The following is a 21,047-nucleotide window of genomic DNA, read 5'->3' on the forward strand; positions in this document are numbered from 1 at the left end:
AAACTATGAAACAATCTTTCTATATTTTCATCTTTTGTTCTTAGTTGCATACATAGAGTCCTTTTGTTTTATTTTTTTGTTTTCATGCAATTTATGCCCCTATAAATTTGTAATCTAGTAATTAGGCATTCATTTCTTTCGAAAATTCTTTTCTTATAGCTAATTTGCATTGGACCATTATGTAGCTTTCATCTTTTTTAATTTGAATGAGCCAAATGGGTGTGACCACCAAAACTATGCACACTAATCTTTTTCAGCTTTGCAACTTGATGTTAGTGTTGTTAGTTCCATTAAAATTTGAATTGAACCAACATAAAAATGTAATGTTTCAGATGGTTGTGGTGCTAAAGAAAATTGTCACAGGAGCTATGCTTTCACATTCTGAGGCATCAGAAGAATTTCGTGAAGGAATAATAAGATGCTTTAGGGCGATGCTTCTCAATTTACAACCTTGCTCTGTTAGTTCCTGTTCATGCAAGCAAATGGTTATCATGCCTACATCCAAATCTATTGATGGTGCTATTGTGCATCATAATACTCTCTCGAGGAATTGCGTAGAATCGCTAGAATGTTTGCTAGCATTTCTCCAAGCTCAAAATGCTTCAGCTGCAGTAGGGCATTGGCTATCACTTCTTCTCCAAGTAAGTCGTACATGCTTTGTTTTTATTCTTTTTATTTTATTGTTGCATTATTTTGGTAATCTAATTTCAGTTACTTATCTGTGTCACTCTCCGGATCTGTTTGCTTTAGTTATTTGTTGTAAATAAATGTCCAAAATAATTTCTCTTGTTCTCTTAAAGGCTGCTGAACTTGAGGCACTAAGAGGACACCGTGGAAGTGCAAATCTCCGGAAAGAGGCAATTCTTACCTTTCGAGTCCTTGCACACGTTGTATACTTGATTATGAAGTTTTCACAAGCTCTCGAGGCTCAGGTTTGAGAAGACCTAGGTGTTTCTGTAGAGTGTAGACTTTGTGGAATATGAAACATAAGTTAGGATGGTTTTGTTTGATATATGAACTGTTTTAAATTTGACACTTTTGAGTTGGATACATATAGAGGCATGTATTGCATTGTTAAAACTATACAAAGTTTGTCAGACATTGCTTCAAAAGATATCTTGGGCACCAATGTGGGCACTTGCCCAGGTACTCACCTGGACTGGGTTTGGCGATAAGCTCTTCAATTTACCATGTATGTGTTACTTTTGGAGGACAATGCTTGTTCTGTTGCCTAGGAGGTAGCTTATCAGCCTGCTTAAACAGGAGTCTTGATGTAAATGGATAGAACTATGATGATATGTTTAGTGGAGTCATTGACTGTTTACCATATAACTATAAGATATCTCAACTTTTCTTACACCTTCAATCAATGCCATGATTAGCTAAAATTTTATTAAGAGCTGCTTTGGATTATTTTTTTTTTATGTTTCTTCCATAGCAAGTTGTTGTAACCTACTTAGATGAGATTGCAACAAGCAGTGATTGCAAAAGGCGCTCGCCTAGGCGCTCGGGCGAGGCGAGGCGAGGCCCGAGCGCCTCGCTAATGTCCCAGGCGGCGCGCTTCAAACAGGCGCCGCCTGGGCGCTCGCCCGAGCCCAGGCGCTGGGCGCTTCGGGCGAGCGCCTGGGTAAACCAAGGCGACCGAACCAGAATTTTAGGTCTGGTTCGGTCCTGGTTCGGTTGTTAGTTGGTTCAATCGAACCAACTAAACCGATATAACCCCAACCCTAACCCTAACCCAACACTAACCTGCTGCCGCTGCCGCTCTCGATCCCGATCCCGATCGCGATCTCGTCGCTCGCTGCCACTGCTCCCGCTGCCGCTGTCGCTGCTCGCGCCTCCCGCGAGCCCTCTCGTTGCTCGCGCTTCCTGCGAGCCCTCCCGCTGCTCGCGCCTCCCGCGAACCCTCTCGCTGCTTGCGTCTCCTGCGAGCCCTCCCGCGAGCCTTCCCGCTGCTCGCGCCTCCCTCGAGCCACCCCGCTGCTCATGCCTCCAGCGAGCCCTCCCACGAGCCCTCTCGCTGCTCGTGTCTCCTGCGAGCCTTCCCGCTGCTCACGCCTCCCTCGAGGCCACCCGCTGCTCGCGCCTTCCTCTCCCTTTCCCTTTCCCGCTGCCGCTCGCCGCCGCTCGCCGCTGCTTCCTCGTTTCTCCGTCAGCAGGTTTATACTGTTAATGTGATTATATTTATTAATTATATTATATATTTTTATATTTTTATTTAAAATTTTAAATAATTATATTTATTAATTATATTTTATATTTTTATATTTTTATTTAAAATTTTAAATAATTATATTTATTAATTATATTTTATATTTTTATATTTTTGCGCCTCGCTTCGCTCGGGCGAGCGCCTAGCGCCTCGGGCGTTTTTGGACCTTGGCGCCTTTTGGCGCCTAGCGCTTTTTAAATCACTGGCAACAAGAAGCAAGTCCTTGAAGAGCATGTTAGCAAAACAGAGGAACATGTTAATAAAAGAAAAAAAGGGAACGTGTTAATCATTGAATGAAAAAATTGGTCCATTCCCTCATCAATATTTCGTAAGCGAAGTGAGCAGGATCTTTATTATAAATCTGATCGACTAACATTAACTGCTGCTGCTGACTATAGTGATCTTAGGTGTGATTAATTGTCGGGAAGGCCAAAACTGCACCTTATGGGGGTTTGCTGTAGTTCCTGCAGCTGTTTCTGATCATCCCTGATGCAGCAAGACGTCCCTGACTATAATGATCATTTGTTACCTGAATTTGGATCTGTAACATGTGCTCCAATTATTCATGTTGCTGAATTTGGATGCAACAAGACATTGCCTCCTCTCGTCCCTCTCCTCGCAAATCGCCAGATATTGTTCCACTCTCTTTCTTGACCATCTTTCTTCGTTCTTTTTGTTTTTTTCATTCTTCTATTGTTTTGGTTTCTGAAAGGACCTGAGTTCTAGGTTTTCGTTGGGTTTCCATCAAGCTTCTTGGCGCAAATTTTCTCATGGTCCGTTTCTTTCTTGATCAATATTTCTTTAATCTTGTCCTGTCGATGGGTTCTTGACTTCATCTAAGTTTTTAGGTGTTTTTTTTTTTTTTTGTGGCTAGATGAGCGAGGAGCCGTCGGAGGTCGTTGATCGATTGAGGAAACTTTTAAGGATGGGGCTTGTCGATGGAAAGTGGGTAGATGACTACGATGGCAAGACTATTCAGGTATCTATGAAGGCGTGTCTTGAAGGTGTCTTGTTTCTCTTTCAGTTGATGTTCCCTTGGACTAAGAATTGATTGAAGGTGTGAATATTTAGGGTATTCCACGTGGTAGTTTAATATAGTACATTTAAAGAATATCTGTTATTCAATAGGAGAGGGAGATTGATTACGATATTGTTTATGGAATTATAGGATGGTGGTTAAGAAATAGAGAGGTGACGTCGTCGAATATATATGCATGTATATATATATATATATATATATATATATATGCATGTATATATACATATATATATACCTATACCGAATGGTATACCACTCGGTATGCAGTATCTTATCATACTGAGCAAATGTCGAAACTTCGGTATGGTATAATACTTCAATCCTTAATATATACCTGTTGATTAAGAAGTTCTTCCTCGTAATACTTCAAAATTAGCCTCCTAAATTTGAATCAATCCATAAATCGTTGTTTTGTTGAGCTTAGGAGAGTGAAAAATGCGAGAAAAAATAAGTTTGAGAGAGTTTAAGAGAATGAGAGAGTGAAATAGATTAAAATACGGGTAAGGGTTTAAAAACCCTTGAGAAGGGCTCCAACGGTCAAATTGATCGTTGGAGCAATGTTATAGTTGGTAATGATCGATTTCGACCATTACCGACCTATACCAGGTAGTAATAATCGAAATTTCAATCGTTATCGTCCTGTACAGTCCCGTATCGTCCTAAACCCTAAAATCCTAAACCCTAAACCCTAAACGTTAAAAAAAAATTCAATATTTTTCTTATTTTTCATTAATGTATTATAATGTTCCAATTATGAGCCGTTATGAGCCGCATCCATTGAGTAATTTGTTGATCATTTATTTTTTCTCATTTGTCTTGCTTCAATTAGGTTAAATCTCAATTTTTTTTATAGTATGATTTTTTGTAGGAAATTTGATGTCCCGACGCGGCGTGTCTCGTGGCCCACGGGCTCGTTGCGGCATGTTCGGCTCACACGTCATCCTGATCAATTATAACTTGGTCAAACCTGAGTCGAGCTAGTTTGGATCTTTAACCAAATGAATATAGTGACCCCAGGCGCCCCGGTGCCCTAAACACGGACTCTTTCTCCCCATCGGCGACTCTCTCTCTCCCCCTAGCGGCGACTGAGGCGTTTCCTCGGCTAGCGACTGTCTTCCTCCATCGGCAAACAGCGGAAGCAACGGCGGTGTCTTCCTCCGGAGAGTTCTGATGGAATTTTAGTTATTAGATTTGCTGACCATCTTCTTGACACCATCAATTAACTTCTCACATGTTTGCATTTTGTTAAAATATGTTTGTTTTCTTTTTCTTTTCTTTTTTTGCCTATGTTTTTTGGTGAAAGGAAAATTATATAGTGTAGTAGGGTTAGTAGATAATCTTCTCCTTTGGTGAATAAATAGTTTAGTGTAGTATTGCTTATTTCTTTTTTGCTCGATTGAATAAATAATTTAGTAAATATTATGTGATAATGCGTAATTATTATTATCTATTCATATGTGTCATTATTTATTATTATTATTATTTCTTTTCTGCTTATTTTTTTCTCATTATTATTTATTCATACGTGATAATGTGTAATTATATTTACTATTTTTCTTTTAACTTGTAACTCTCTTAATAACCTTGATTTTAACTAGGAGAAGAGAGTTTAGAAGCATGCCTATCTTAGAGTGATAAGATGAAAGCATCAGTTACTTGGATCAACTTGTCGACAACGTAATCATCGTACCGGATTATTGAAGTGGAATCTTGGAAAGGACGGAGTTGACTATGAGGTGATTCATAGTGTAAGAATTCCTAACCCCTTCCAGGACCCTATCACGTTTACAACAACATATGATGACTGATAGACACTATATCTGTAAATGTTTGTCTGCACCCTTAACTAGATGCAAAATGTTGCATATGTCAGTAATAGTACAAAATAGTGCCAGTTTAATGGGTTAGGGCTTGGCATATACTCGTCTTACATGTGGTTGAGGATTTATGATCGATAATTTGTTGTGCAGAATATAAGTTTTATCCTAATTAATTACAGAGTTTATGATATTATAAGAATTTCTTATGGTATGATTTGGGACTACCTTCATGTAGAAGCTATGTCTGATGACAATAGGCATTAATGCTCCAAATCATTCAAATCAGATATGCACAGAAAGATCTATGAGTCTAGTTTCTGATAAATTATATTTTGCATAGATCAAAGTTCTCAACAGAGAGTTATAAGCAACAGAGTACTGAAAGGTCAAAATCGATAGTCTTTGTCTTATAGATTTCATAGGGTCAATTGAAATAACAGTTTGGACTGGCAAATAGACTCCAAATTTATCAATCTTGATATCAAAAGAAGCCATTGAGTCTGTTTTTTGATATATGTAGTTTCGTCAGAATCCAAAATCGATACAGAAAGTTATGACTAGAATAATACAAAAAGGTCAAATCTTCGAAAAATTCTAGAATCACAGTTTTGTTCCCAAACGAAAGAAATTTCATGTATGAAGCCAAAATCTTCGAAAATTTTCAGGATTAAGATGAAATCAGAGATCAAAAGTTCTGTAGGAAGGGGTTAGAACACTTACCTTAAATAAATTTGAGTCCCAAAGGTGTGGAATTGATGCAAAATCTCAAGCCAAAACAAAGCTTCTTCTCCTTCTTCTACTTCAATTCCTCTTCCCTTCTCCTCTCAAACCCACGTTGGCTGCAGCTCTTAAGTTTTCCTCCTTTAATTTCTCCATTAATGCATTAGATTTGGCTAATATAAGGATTGCAAGGTGGCAAGCATACATGAAAGAGTCCTATGTGTCATCCTTAGAACAAACATAGGTGGCACCCTCCTTAGGTTAGCAAGTGACACATGTCCACCATTTGTTTTTTTGTTAAAACTTAATATGAATCTTTCACAAATCATATCCAATTTTTAATATTTACATTTAGGTCCCTACATTACAAATAGACCCTTATAAAATTTTTAAAAATGAGGGATGTTACGGTGCACTGCAACAGGGTTTAGGGTTTAGGGTTTAGGTCCCTACAGTGCACTGCACTGCTACTGTAACAGTGCATTGCTATAGTGCACTGCTACAGACGGACCGGTACCGGGCGGTTCACGTACCGCTAGCCTATCGGACCGGTACGTACCACCCGTACCGGGCGGTATGATCCGGTATGGCAGACACCGGATAATATCATATTTTTTCTTGGACATAGTCCTATTTTTCATATGATTGTAGTCTCATTTTTACCAACATGTTCTATTCTTTTCTCTTTTGTCTTTTAACAAATGCTTTGAGATGAAATTTTATGAACTTATTTTTCTTTCTAGATGTCAGACAAGCAGGCAAGTTCCAACCTAGAAACAATTCACAACCAAAAAAGGGAGCTGCTAAATCTGTTTCTTTTATTCTTCCTGATGCTTCCATTACAGGTCCTCCTCCCATGGGATCCTTTTCTTAGACAACGAACCCTTCTTCTGTACAAGCGAAGATCGATATACTGGTGGACAATCCTTTGCGTTCATCAATCATAACCTCAGACTGCAATGAAGGTGTTCAATTAGATCACCGAGAGGTGGGAGAAGAGGTAAACTTTGATTCTTGTCTGCTTGTCTTTTATCAGCAGAACTTGTTTTATGGATATTCTGTTTGCTATTATGATGCATTAGGGAATTCAGGCTGAAACTTTAAATACTAATTTTCTTCCAAGTCAGCCACAACTTTGTATGTAGCAATCCTCCTTGAAGTGGGATTATTGTTCAAATTTTGCTACTTTCTGGTCCGTATTGAATTTTCTCTTTTTTTCTTTACATTTCTGTTGAATCAGAGAGTTCAATTTGCTGGTTAATTTCATCTGATGCCCAGACTTGGATTAGGAGACATCACAAGCACTGGTTCTGCTGTTTGCAATAGTGCCATTGACACTGTCTCTTTTGATAAGGATCCTTCAACTGCAACGACAAACTTCTTAGAGGATCATGCATCTGTTAAATCAGTGGACACTGATATTGACTCATTTGTTCCCTGATGACTTGGCCTTAGTGCAAACAGATTTTACTGAGACTTCTAACCTTAAGTTGTTGCCAGTGACATTTAAACTTAGTGACCAAGTAATTGGTACTTGGTAGTTGGTAGTATCTCTTATCCTAGATATATTATGTAAGGTAATTTTTATTTGATCACAGCTTAAGAGGTATGTCACCTTTTTTTTCCATAATAGAGAAGAAATTGGACTTCCAAAGGGTTTGGAGGATATTAATACCAAGTCCCAATCCCAAAATGTTCAAAAACTTAAGCAGCACATCTATGAAGGAAGGACTACTTCAGAAAATGATGAAGATGATGACGCTCATAAACCATGTAGGAAACTGAGAAAGAGGATAGCCAAGTGCAGTACTGACCAAATTGAAGTTGGAAGCAATGATGAACGTGATATTGACAACTTTAATGTCTCTCAGATGGATGGCAGCCGAAGTGATGATTGTCATAGGGATGAAAATACGCCTAAGCCAAAGAGGACCAAGAGAAAGTCAAAGAGGCAGACAAATGAAATTGGAAAACCCACTCGGAAGCGTAAGAAAGCCTTTGAAAAACCTGATTCTGTTGTAGAGAATTCACCTAAAAAGAAGTTTCCTCATGCCACAAGGCGAAGGAGAAGGCAAGGTAAATGAACTTCCAGTCATACCTAATTATAAACTCATGCTGCACCTGTTGGAAGAAACTGAATGAACTTTAGTTGATAATTCATTATCTTTTAATTGTTTAGTGAAAAAAGTTTTACTGCAAACACCTGAAGATGAGATTGACCCGAGACAGATTAGCATAAGAGGCCTAATAATGCTTGCAGAGGCTAAGGAGCAGATAGGAGTATGTCTTTCTTGGCTGCTTGAATGTCATCACTTCTGATTGGTATTGTTGTATTTTGATGTTATTTTGAATGTTATTATACAGAGTAAAGAAACGGCGGCAATGAGTAAATTATTCTCAGGTCAGAGGTATGAAAAATGTCTTACAGGGTTGCAAAATAGAATGTTTCATTTTGTGGGTTTTTAGATAATATATATATTGGGATCTCATGGTGCAGATCTTGGACATCTAGAGCATATAAGCAAACTCTCCTATTCTCTTTTAAATCAGTAGCACTATGTATTTTGAAACCCTTCCTGGCCAGTGAATCTTTTTCTGGCTGTATTATAGACGGTTTTTAATTGTCAAGGAATAAATGAAAGCTAATATATATATCAATTTGACAATTATAAAAATGGACAGTGAATAAGCATATTGTTGTCTGATATATGAGGTCTGTAATCAATTAGGCTCGAGTGATATGTAAATGCAGACAATACGTTGCAACATAAAGGTTCAAAAGCAGGCAGAAAACTTTTGAAAATTCTCTTATCCAGCAAATCATATTTTCTTAATCTAAATACTTTGAAAGGTAGGAACTTATAGAAGTATTGTTGCTAGAAACATGATAGTGGGAGGAAGATACTTTGAAAGACGAAGTAAATTAGTTATTGAATCTAATGGCTTTGATAATGATGGATGAAGGGCCTCCTTAAAATAATGAGTGGTGGCAAGTAGAGAAGTGAAAAACATTTAGAAAAGTGCTTTTGACTTGGCCTTTAACATGTCATTGTAGTAGGAGCCTTCCCTGAGATTGTGCCACAAATTAACTTGCTTAGATTTACCTTTGAATTTATGTTTGAAGATATGCAGTGGGGCATACTTGGAGCTCTAATCAGAGCTTGTAATAGTACTGCGGTATATTAGTCTTTGTGATTGTTTATTCATGTGCATGAGTGGCACATACCTTTGTGGTTTTTCTCCTTGGTTGTTTGGGGCATATCTCTTTGTGGTTTTTAGGATTCTCTCTTTTTAGGCTGCGAAACACCTGCACTTGCTCATGGATTTTCAAGTCAGAATGGTTGTACACGTGTCTATGATCTGTACTAAATGCATAAATTTTTTGTGTATTTTCTGATGAAATTTTATATACTTAAAAAGGATGTATCTATAGGACTTATGCACCAGTTCAAAGTTTATGATAGTAACTATATGGAAAATTAAGTTAAGTTACACATGACAAACACTGTATTGAACCTCATGTATAGTTGTGCACTATCTGACACCCATGGATTACCACAAGGAGCCTCTCACTATGCAACAAAAGAGCATGAGAACAAACCTACACGGGAGAGGTTGAGATATGGATGAAGAGGGGAAAATACTAGGGGGCATGTTGATGCTAGTGAAGAAAAAGCAAAGGTGAGTGCAAAAGAGAAGGAAGAGAGGAAAAGGGACAGTTATATGTTTTTTCACTCAGTTGAGGATCCTATTTTGTTAAAGATAAGCATAGTATATTTTTTATTATTATAGTTTCAGTTGCTTTAAACATCAAAAAGTAATGTTCATGTATATTTGCTTTTGACAAACAGATGTTTATCATAGGGGCTGGTTTGTAGTGAAAAAGGAAAACATTTGAATATTAGCATAGTAGTTATTGATGAGAAGGGCTGTGATACAAACACCATGAAAACACAAGATGGAAATGAAATTTTTATGGAAAAGGTTAGTAACATCCATATTGGATGGACATATCTTTTTAAACATATATAGGTTAATGTCCATCTCATTATCCATCATCTTCTAAGAAGTTCTTCATAAATTCCATATCTAAATTCCATGATTTAATCAAAATATGTTTCTTTGAACTTGCTAGCGATGGACCAGCTCAAAATTTCACCCAGTTGGCTGGCATTTCTCTAACCTGTGGCCTTTGTTTTTCTGATTTTATTTTATTCAACTCTTATATTCTTCTTGTGTACTTCCTAGATTCTCATCTCATTTCATTATGGACCAAGCAATCTGTTCTGATTATAGCATTCTGCCATCCAAATGGAGAGTTTATTACCCATTGAACCCTTTCCATGGCTGAAATACATGACTGCATGCTTCTTTATGCCTCAGTGGCTCTGCCATAGTTAGCATGTCTTTTGAAATTTGGAGGATGCTGGATACTGTTGGAGCACAGTAAGTGCACTTTGTTTATCTTTTTCTTGGGTTTTGTATTTGTTTCTCCTTTCAGCACACTGGCATGCATACTGTGTTGGCATGGCATAAGACCTCCATGCTAATGGCATGTACTGCAGCATGTAAAAGATAAAATATGGCTGCTTCAATTACTACAGTTATTATATAGTGTAAAGCTTACAGAATGCAATTTGTGTTTTGCTTTTTCAAAAAATAAAGATATCAAAATATAAAATATAAGAAAAACTAGGCAAAATGAAAATTTTGCGACCTTGATATATCTATGAAGTTCATAAGTAGAGAGAACATAGTTAAGGAACTAATTTCACAACTCTGTAGGGGCTAATTTGTAATAAGCTCTAACATATGTTCTCTTTAACGCATAGCTTCATATCGTCTATTTAAGCGCAACATGCAAGATCGTAGCTTTTGGTGACCCCATTGGCTAGCTTTTCCTCTTCCCTCTATGCTTTCTTCCTCCCCTCTGTCTTTATTTCTATCCTCTTTCCTTCTTTTCCTCTCTTTTTTGTTATTATTCATTTGTTCCTCTCATCCGCTAGTCAAATTGGCCAATCATCCTCCATATCAAGGTTAGGCTTGTGTTTAATGCATTCCTAGGTTGATCATTGTTTTGTTCCTCTCATCTGCCGATCAAATTGGCGAATTCTTCTTTATATCAAAGGTCAGACCTTTATATCAAAGTACAATTTGAGTTGGAAAATGTATTACTTGAGAATAAATTAGCCTAGAGATTAAAAAGGTGACTCTTTTTATTTCAGTTAGGGTAGGACTTTCTTTAAAGGAACTATGAATTGTAAGTCTTAATAAATGAGGGGGTGAATAGGCTAAAAGTAGATGTATCCATCATTAGTAAAGAGTGAAAATAATTTTGAAGGTTTTTGAGCACTTGTGTTTCCTTTTATTTCCAAATGTCTTGCTGCATTGTCACAAACTTAGCTGGTTTTGTCTTAAGTTGTACGACACCCTTGCATGTCCATCCACAAAAGGTCAGCCTCCTCAAAACCTTTTATGGTCTTGTAATGACCTGCAAAGGAAAAGATAGGTTAGAGGAAGCATTTAATTCAAGATCCAACAAGCAATCATTTTACAAACACTTGATAGGCAATGAAAGTTATAAACATAGACTTCAAAAGCTCAGAACGACCGCATGACAAAGGGTCCAAGGTGGTCCGCCGTGACCAAAATTCGCCACAAGTGTCCACATGATACTACTGTGGAACAAGATAGCGAACTAACCCTAAACACTACCCCAAGAGCCCATCCAGCCATGTGACACTCCTCAGTGTTGTGTTTGCTAACGCTCCGCACCACTCGGCAAAGCTAGAAACTCCCAAAATAATTGCTTGGATGGCTTGTTTTTAGGCTGTTTTGCCTTTGCGCGTCAATTGCATACAATATGCGCTTACAAGCCTGAAATAGTCACAAAAGTCAACCAAAAAATAGGCTATCAAGCCTATTGCAAACCCTTTATATGATATGTAAAGCTTGAACAAAACTAAGAGACGAATATACATATGCATTACATCGAATATCCCATTCACATATTTGTCTGTGACATTCTTCCCCACTTATTCCTTCAATGTCCTCGTCGAAGTCTTTGCGGACGTTGCATCTTCTCACCTTTATTGAATCTTTATCTGCTCCAGTTGTAATGCGCCTTTGGGCTCTTTGTTGCTCTCTGCTACTGTAGTTAAGTAGTCGAACTTTAATCGACCATGTTGCTTCAACTTGCTAATGACTTTGACTTGGTGTGGGGTCGATCGGGTTGAAAAGATGAAGGGAAATACCTTGTTATGCACTAGTATCTCAAATGTCTTGTATCGTTTTAGTTGGGAAGTTGCCTATTTGTCACGGACAAACTTCGAAACAGGATGTTTGACGTAATGTTTCTGCATGTTCGTGTCTTTTGGTATGTTCATGCTTTGTACAGCATGTAAAGGGATGGCCGAAGGCTTAATAGTCCCATTTTATTTGGGTTGCTGGCCGCTTTAGGCTTGTAAATAAAGGTTGTGTCATGTGGACACTTGTGAGAGATTTTTGATCTGTAATAGACCATTTTGACCCTTTGTTGTGCAACTATTCAAAGCTTATAAAGTCTGTTTGTAATTTACATTGTCTATGAAGTGTTTCCTGGAATGTTTGCTTGTGGATCTCGAATAAGGCGTTTTCTCTAACCCATTCTCTCTTTTGTGGGTCCTAAGTGACCGTGGGAGGCTTCGGGCAGGCTGACCTTTGTGGACGAACACGTAAGGGTGCCACACGATTTAGGCAAAACCAGCCAAGTCCGTGACAGATGGTATCAGAGCGGGACAAGCACTCATAGAAACACTTAGCATGCAAACGTGGGGGACCTAGCGGGGCTGTGTTGAGGACAGTCAGCGCACGTGCGACCGTTTGGGAGAAAACGGGCATAGAGATATAGGGAAAAGAGTCGCTCGGAGGAGCGGGCATCTGAGATTGGCATTCAGAGGAATGGCCAACCCTTCGCGCAAGAGGCACCACGAGAATAGGCAAGCTTGGAAGAATGTGGAGCGCGCAAAGGGTGGGATGGCTGAGTTTGAGCTACGGCTCAACGTTTACAACTATACTTGATGGTGCTCAAGGCAAGCGAGGCGCTTGGTAAAAGATGAGACCATGCAAGGTGGAATGAGTTGCTCAGTGATCGAAAGAGTTGTGCAAAGCTCACAGAGGTGAGGGGAATTGCTAACTCGAAGAATTTGGTACTCATGCATCGGCTTGTATGCGGACGATGGAATGTTCGCGGCCATCCCAAGGCGACCGAAACTCGGCGCCATGGAGCATGGAAACTTTCTCTTCAGCATGTGAAGGATATGTCCGTAGGAGGCCGAAGTATGCAACTAGTTCAGCATCTTGCTAGGCCTTGAATAGTGTAGCGGGAGTTGTATTGACGTGGAGTCGCAATCTAACAAGTGCGTTTACAGGAGGCAGAACAATGCACAGTTTATTCAGCAAATCGGAGTAGTCTAAGGGGATGGTGGTCTCCGAAACAAAGAGAGATGTTGCTCCAACGGGACAGTTATCCAGGAGGGATAAGTCCCGGCTCGCCAGAGGGAGAATCATGTGGGACAGACCACACATGTTGAGAAGTACGTCAACAAACAACTCTACGAAGCTCAATGGACCGAGCAAGCGGCGAGGAGTCGTCGTATGATCTCGCTTGAGAGAATGCATTGGTGGATGCATTGCGAGATCAAGTGGGGGAGCGACCCAAAGCAACACAAATGAAGGCATACTAGAGTCGATATGGAGATCGGACTCAAGGGAGGGCTGACCTGTGGAATGGTGGGCGCGAGAGCCACCATCAACTCAATGCAAAAACGAGGAGCAGAGCAACTTGGGTGTAATTTGGTGAAGTATCCAAGCCGCATTAAGGGAGCCAGCATAGAAGATAGAACATGGAGCGGAGGCACAATGCTTTCCTTGGACAAAGGTCAAGGCATGAACTCTTGCAGAGGAAAGAGCAGGATCATGTTGTTCCATGGGTCCTTCTTTCTGACGGAGCAGACTCATCTTGTATGGTGCCAAAGACTAAGGGAGCTTCTGGGCACATGCATCTTATCTCGGAGAAGCATTTGATGGAGGAACTAAGGCGACTCAACTTGCGGAGGCGAAGTTAGGTTCAAAAGGCCTTGGCACGGGGCAAGAGGACGCGGAGACAGGTACTCTTGAAGAATATGCCACAGTGTTGTCATTCAAGTTGCCATGAAGGAAGCAGTACGTAGCGAAGATTGTGCTGGTAGGGGCAGAGGCCCAGGATCCAAACAATGGTGCACTAATTGCAGCGAAGTCGGGGGACTTCGGGAGCTACTAGGCGACGGACTGTCCTAGAGCGATGCTTCATCTAGGTGTGACCCATGAGTGGGTGGATGAAGGTCGATTGCCAAAGGAGCGAACAAAATCGAATGTGAAAGAGACCCTGCGATGTATTGGCAGAGGCCACACATGGAGTGATCACAATTCAAGTTCATCCCACAAGGATCAGAATGCAATGGAGATGTCACCAGGAGGCGACATGGTGCAGCGGATCGTGGTGGAACAGTTTGTGGCAATGTGATACACACGATATAGTCTCATGAACAACATGACGGCAAGAAGGGCTATGGATTCAAGGAGTGAAGACCATGCTATCGCCGAGGCGGGTCTTCCGTGCGTGCATCGAATTTTGCATCGGATAAAAGCCTTGGTCATCAGCATATGAGGGATGTGTTCCACCAAGGGAAAAGTTCGAATGCAAGTACTAGTGAGTCCCATGGGATTGACTTGATCATGCAAAGGTATGATCGAAGCAGTTGGAGAGTTGGATTGCTCCAGAGCCCATATTCGCTTAAGGGAGCCCGGCAAGTCAGAGGACAAGGTCGAGTAAGCGAACATTGCTACCAAGGAAGCTAAGGAGAACAAAATTGGTGCAAACCCTATAATGCGATAGCAGAGGCCATGCATGGGAGTTGCAGTCTGTCTTTCTATCGATCAAAAGGGAGCTGCTTGGAGAACACAGAGGTATTGAAGTAGGGGGGTCGAAAGGGGCGAGGAAGCGACGATACGTCCAGAGGGACTTAGCTACCCAAAATCAAGCATCAGTTAGAATGGAGGTGGACTCAATGGAGTGCCACAGAGACATCTACTGATTGTGACAAAAAGGGATGCAGATGCGAGGCGACGGATAGTAGGGCCATGAGCATGACAGCGCCATGGTACCGCAGAGTCGAGACTTCCGCGAAAGTCATTAATCCCTTGCTCTCATGGAGGGAGAACGCTTGGTCGTGAAAGGGGCCGAGGAGGCGAAGCATGCAGAGGCAAACTCCAAGTATCGAGATAAGGCTGAAGGGCAGAGGCGAAGGAACTTCGTAAGACCGGTGTCAACGAGTTTCTCATCAAAATAACCGAAAGTGAAGGACTTCGGGTCAGGCAAAAGTGCAGGGTTGATGGAGAAGACGGTACAATCCTAGAGGCGACCAAATCAATTAGAGAATTACTCCAAGTTGGGGTGAAAACTTCTTGCCTTCTAGAAGTTCGATGGCATTGAGAAGGTGAATCACAGTAGCTAACTCAACGTAAGGAGTGCAAACACTTCAAGTGCTTCAGAAGTGTGAGCAAAGAGCAGGCGAAGGCCAGTAACCAGCTCGCTCCATGGAGTACAACCTCGAGGAGGCGGGCAAAGTCAAGTAATCTTTGCCTTCTCAACCCTTAAGAGAATGGGCAAAACCGAGTACCCTAATTCTCTTATCTATCCAGCAGAGGAGCTTTGCACAAGTTCAAAGACCCTTCGAAGATAATGGAAGACAATAGTTGTCAAATCCTCACTAACGGTGATCAGTGCTACTGAGAGTAGATTGTCCGTTTCATTTCCCAACGAAATGCCAATCGAAAGCGGAAATGATGCGAACCTACTTGGAAGTGACAACTAAGTGAAAGAAGAGTCAATGGACAAATTTTGTGGAGAAATGACCCAAAACTTCATAAGTTTACGAGATGATGCTCGTTACAGCTCTAACAAGCATCCACTCAGTTCAAGTAGCATGAGGCATTTGAGAGACTAGCATATTGTAAGGATTGTCTTTTCCTTCATCTGGAGGATCCGTAGGAATCAACAAGGATCAACACAACTCAGCCAACCCCACACCAGAGTCAGAGTCATTATTGAGTTGAAGTAGCATGGTGGATCAAATGTTCGACTACTCAAAAACAGCAGCGGAGAGCAGTTGAGAGCCAAGAGGCGCACTGCAGCTGGAGCAGAAGATTGAAGACTCAGCAAAAGCGAGGAGTTGCAGTGTTCACAAAGGCTTCGACGAGGACGTCGAAGGAATAAGTGGGGGAGAATGTCACGGACAAACTTCGAAACATGATATTTTATGTAATGCATATGTATGTCCGTGTCTTTTGGTATGTTCATGCTTTGTACAGCATGTACAGGGACGGTCGAAGGCTTAATAGTCTCATTTTAGTTGGGTTGGTGGTCGCTTTAGGCTTGTAAATAAAGGTTGTCATGTGGACACTTGTGAGAGATTTTCGATTTGTAATGGACTATTTTGACCCTTTGTTGTGTAATTATTCAGAACTTGTAAAGTTTGTTTGTAATTTGCATTGTTTATGAAGTCTTTCCTGGAATGTTTGCTTGTGGATCCCGAATGAGGCGGTTTCTCTAACCCATTCTTTCTTTTGTGGGTCCTAAGTGACCGTGGGAGGCTTCGGGGAGGCTGACCTTTGCGGACTGACACAAAAGGGTATCGCACGACTTAAGCAAAACCAGCTAAGTCTGTGACATGTTGGAGCTAGTGACTTAAATAGTCGCTCGAGCGAGGCGTGGTGATGCCCTGGCGCCTCATATGAGGACCAGGTAGCACGTTTCAATGAGGTGCTGCTTAGAAGCTCACCCGAGCCGAAGCGTCGGGCGCTTTGAGCGAGTGCTCACTTCATATATGGCAACCGAAATAGACTCCTAAGTTTGGTTCGGTTCAATAGAACGCACGTAGTTCCTTACCTCAAAACCTCTGCACAACGCTTTCTATCGTTGCCTCCACCACAAATGCGGCAAACCGAGTATTCCTCTGTCGTCGATCGAGTCTTTCTCTTCCTGCTTCCGTTGTGTCCACTGTTATTGCTGTTGTCCGTTGCCTGCTGCTATATGTTGCTTCTGCTGTCGTCGTTCGTAGTGTTGTCACGGTTGTCTTAGACTAATCATCTATTGCTGTTGTTTCTCACTACTGCTTCTGTTCCGACTTTGCGTTGTCGGTTTTATTGGGTGATATTTTTTATCCCTTTTTACAGAATTCTTCTCTTATTTAATTTAATATCAAATTCTTATTTAAATAATTATATTTATTAATTATATTATATATTTTAATAGTTTAGACTACGTCACTTCGTTTGGGGGTGGCTTCGAGTCGACGTAGGAGTGCTGGACCAAGGAACAAGGAGGTTGATAGTGGGTAGAATAGTCATTACACATGTTATTTTTTATTTGTTAAATTAAAGAATTTTACCTTGAGGATGTTCGTGATATTTTAAAAACATTTGAGGGGAATTAAACAGATATTCAACTATTTGACATGGGTATGTCAGAATATTTTCCTAGAATCAAAAATATAAAAATTTCAAAAAATAAAGATGTGAATTATAAGAACTCAGAAGTCATTTTCTATTTACTGTTTCCTCTATACGAGTACTGAATATCCGGTCCTAAGTACTTGATCTACAAGACCGGTGAATTCAGTGCCCACAGTGAGGGTAATTTGGTCTATGTAAAGTTTGCTTGATGTTCCTCATTATTGATCTTTTGTGCAAGAATGGCAGGAAAATTGATTGGGTAGTTCTTTAATTTTCTGCTGAACTATTGGTGGTATTCTTTAATTTTATTAGGTGTTTCTGATTGAATTTTCTTTGTGTGCTGATTGAATATGTGTAGGCTATTCACCAATTTGGAACTGATTTTGCAATGATACAGCAGCTGTTCCCTAAATCACACCCGACATTAAGTGAAACTAAAATTCAAAATTGAAGAACGCAGACATCCTTTGCAAGTCCATGATACTTTACTTCATCCTTCCAAAGGTATGAAATTGATTTTTTCTGCTCCCAATTTTTTAAATTCTCTTAGTATGTCACTGACTTTTTGCTAGTCTCACTCAAATTCTCTTAGTCTCACTCGAATTTTGAAGGTGAAGTCGATGGGCCCTGAGGAGTTGGATGATTCGAAAGGTGAAGCCATTAGTCCCTAGAATTTTGATGGGCATCAAGGACACGGAAAAAAACTCTCTGGGAGATCTGAACCATGGTTGGATGGGCCCCTAACTATCCTGCCTTGGCAAGGAGTATCAAAAGTATGATTGATTGCCTACTTGTGTTATTTATTATCTTCTTATATCATAATTTTGTTTCTATCGATTTTATCATGTGTTGAGATGTGTTTTGTGATGGGGGGATATTCGTAACTTGAAAGAAATCAGTCGCTCTTCTTCGTCACGGTAGCAAATTTTTGCCTCTGGAGTTACTTTCCACGTGAAAGGTGGTTACGCTGCTTTTAGTGTGCCAGACAATTGTTGGAAATTTAATTGAGATACTCAATTTCAGGATAGAAATAACAAGTATCCACTCATTTTAAGTAGCATGAGGCATTTGAGAGACTAGCACATTGTAAGGATTGTCTTTTCCTTCATCTGGAGGATCCGTAGGAATCAACAAGGATCAACACAACTCAGCCAACCCCACACTAGAGTCAGAGTCATTATTGAGTTGAAGTAGCATGGCGGATCAAATGTTCGACTACTCAAAAACAGCAGCGGAGAGCAGCTGAGAGCCAAGAGACGCATTGCAGCTGGAGCAGAAGATTGAAGACTCAGCAAAGACGAGGAGTTGCAGTGTTCACAAAGGCTTCGACGAAGACGTCGAAGGAATAAGTGGGGGAGAATGTCACGGACAAACTTCGAAACAGGATATTTTATGTAATGCATATATATGTCCGTATCTTTTGGTATGTTCATGCTTTGTACAGCATGTACAGGGACGGCCGAAGGCTTAATAGTCTCATTTTAGTTGGGTTGGTGGTCGCTTTAAGCTTGTAAATAAAGGTTGTCATGTGGACACTAGTGAGAGATTTTCGATTTGTAATGGACCATTTTGACCCTTTGTTGTGTAACTATTCAGAACTTGTAAAGTCTGTTTGTAATTTGCATTGCCTATGAAGTGTTTCTGATTGAATTTTCTTTGTGTGCTGATTGAATATGTGTAGGCTATTCACCAATTTGGAACAGATTTTGCAATGATACAGCAGCTGTTCCCTAAATCACACCCGACATTAAGTGAAACTAAAATTCAAAATTGAAGAACGCAGACATCCTTTGCAAGTCCATGATGCTTTACTTCATCCTTCCAAAGGTATGAAGTTGATTTTTTCTGCTCCCAATTTTTTAAATTCTCTTAGTATGTCACTGACTTTTTGCTAGTCTCACTCAAATTCTCTTAGCTTGATCTATCACCTGATGTTTTATTTAACATCTGGTTTTGCTATGATGACAGATTTCTTTGATACTATAAAATGTTAGACTGAGTGAAGCAATCTATTGTACTTATCTGAATGAGTATAAATTCTATTTGTCAAATGAGGATCAACAAAACCAGTAAAATACTGGGTAGTAGCCTGGTATGAATTTCAATTCAGTGAAGTTGCTTGTCTGTGTGTTGGCTTGTGGTTAAACCGATAAACACCCAACCAGTACTGGCTTGTCCAATTGTCTTGGGGTCCTTCCTCTGGAAAACAGATGTAGAATGGAATAACAGAACTAAATACTTGTAAATATTTGAGGTGCAGCATCTGCAACATAATGTCTTCTACTTTTCTTCTACTTTTTTTACTTCAGCACAATGGTAAGATCCTTCCTTTGTGATATAGATATTAGTGAGAGCCTCTTGCCCTAGATTTTTCACCTTCATAATAAAATAATCAGTTTACCTGGGTTTTAAATCACTGTGTTGTATTTTCCAGTGCATCCTGACCATCCAAAACTGTACCCTAGTGGTGGGGGTTCATGGCAGTCGTTTGAAGATAGCCCACACATTATGTAAGATACCGTTGAGATGTGATCATAAGTCTCACATTATTATACTTCTTTTTTTTTCTTTCATTGAAAGTATTCATCGTTAACCTTGACATCTAAATTCCCCCTCTTTCATATTTGTGGTATTTTAGCTCTAGAATTAAAGATAAATTGATGCTGTTGTTGGAAAAGAGATGACTGAAAATGCATGTGCAATTTGATAGGCTTAATCCTGATAATTAGTTATTTGGCAGATCGTACACACGTTATGCAAGTAATTAAGCAGCTCCAAACTAGGGCAAGGCCAACTTCCAACGGAGAGACAGATGGTGATCAGGCGAATACATTGCAGGATGGCGTTGGTAAAATGGAGGTATTCCTGGAACATTTCTCTCTAGAGATAATCTGCTTGATCACCCTGGATTTTATTTTGCTTTATCGGAATCTGTTGCTGAAGCAGGAGGAAACAGGTGGCGTCCAGAGTGAACCTCAAATAGTCCCTCGAATTTTGAAGGTGAAGTCGATGGGCCCTGAGGAGTTGGATGATTCGAAAGGTGAAGCCATTAGTCCCTAGAATTTTGATGAGCATCAAGGACACGGAAAAAAACTCTCTGGGAGATCTGAACCATGGTTGGATGGGCCCCTAACTATCCTTCCTTGGCAAGGAGTATCAAAAGTATGATTGATTGCCTACTTGCGTTATTTATTATCTTCTTATATCATAATTTTGTTTCTACCGATTTTATCATGTGTTGAGATGTGTTTCGTGATGGGGGGATATTCGTAACTTGAAAGAAATCAGCCGCTCTTCTTCGTCACGGTAGCAAATTTTTGCCTCTGGAGTTACTTTCCACGTGAAAGGTGGTTACGCTGCTTTTGCAGTGCCAGACGATTGTTGGAAATTTAATTGAGATACTCAATTTCAGGATAGAAATAAATGGAAAATTGAATCAACATGTCGTTCCTGCCGTCCCTTGTGGGATGATGCCATTCCTATAGTTCGAGTGAAGATCTTAAGTCAATTATAATCTTGTATCATGTCATTGATTCCAACTATCGGTGAATGTTTGGAATCGTAATGTGATATTATTTTTGCTAATTCAAATTGAAGAGTTATATTAAATCGAACTATTTTTTATGTTGTATACATGGTATATTATTTTTTTCATAATTAGCAGCTTTGTATTAATTGCCATTATCATTAATATTGGTACACTATTATTAAAATCGATATTATC

At 40.0% G+C, this 21,047-nt stretch overlaps 1 protein-coding gene across 28 annotated transcripts in view; it reads left to right on the plus strand.

Annotated features, from left to right (window-relative positions):
* LOC135615838 (uncharacterized) overlaps positions 1–20,551 on the plus strand; it is a 21,326-nt gene extending 775 nt beyond the window's left edge. For 2 of the 28 annotated variants that reach the window (XM_065115175.1, XM_065116226.1), the window contains exons 3-7: positions 333–641; positions 801–932; positions 6,535–6,791; positions 17,682–17,827; positions 17,935–18,973. In XM_065115175.1, the coding sequence (XP_064971247.1) occupies positions 333–641; positions 801–932; positions 6,535–6,738 (645 nt within the window). In that variant the 3' untranslated portion in view covers positions 6,739–6,791; positions 17,682–17,827; positions 17,935–18,973. The other 26 variants (XM_065118048.1, XM_065130013.1, XM_065117435.1 and 23 more) reach the window with 26 other exon arrangements.
* The last annotated feature ends 496 nt before the right edge of the window (positions 20,552–21,047 follow it).

The sequence above is a fragment of the Musa acuminata genome, chromosome BXJ1-1 (genome assembly GCF_036884655.1).
Source record: "Musa acuminata AAA Group cultivar baxijiao chromosome BXJ1-1, Cavendish_Baxijiao_AAA, whole genome shotgun sequence".
In the NCBI taxonomy this organism is placed as follows: domain Eukaryota; kingdom Viridiplantae; phylum Streptophyta; class Magnoliopsida; order Zingiberales; family Musaceae; genus Musa; species Musa acuminata.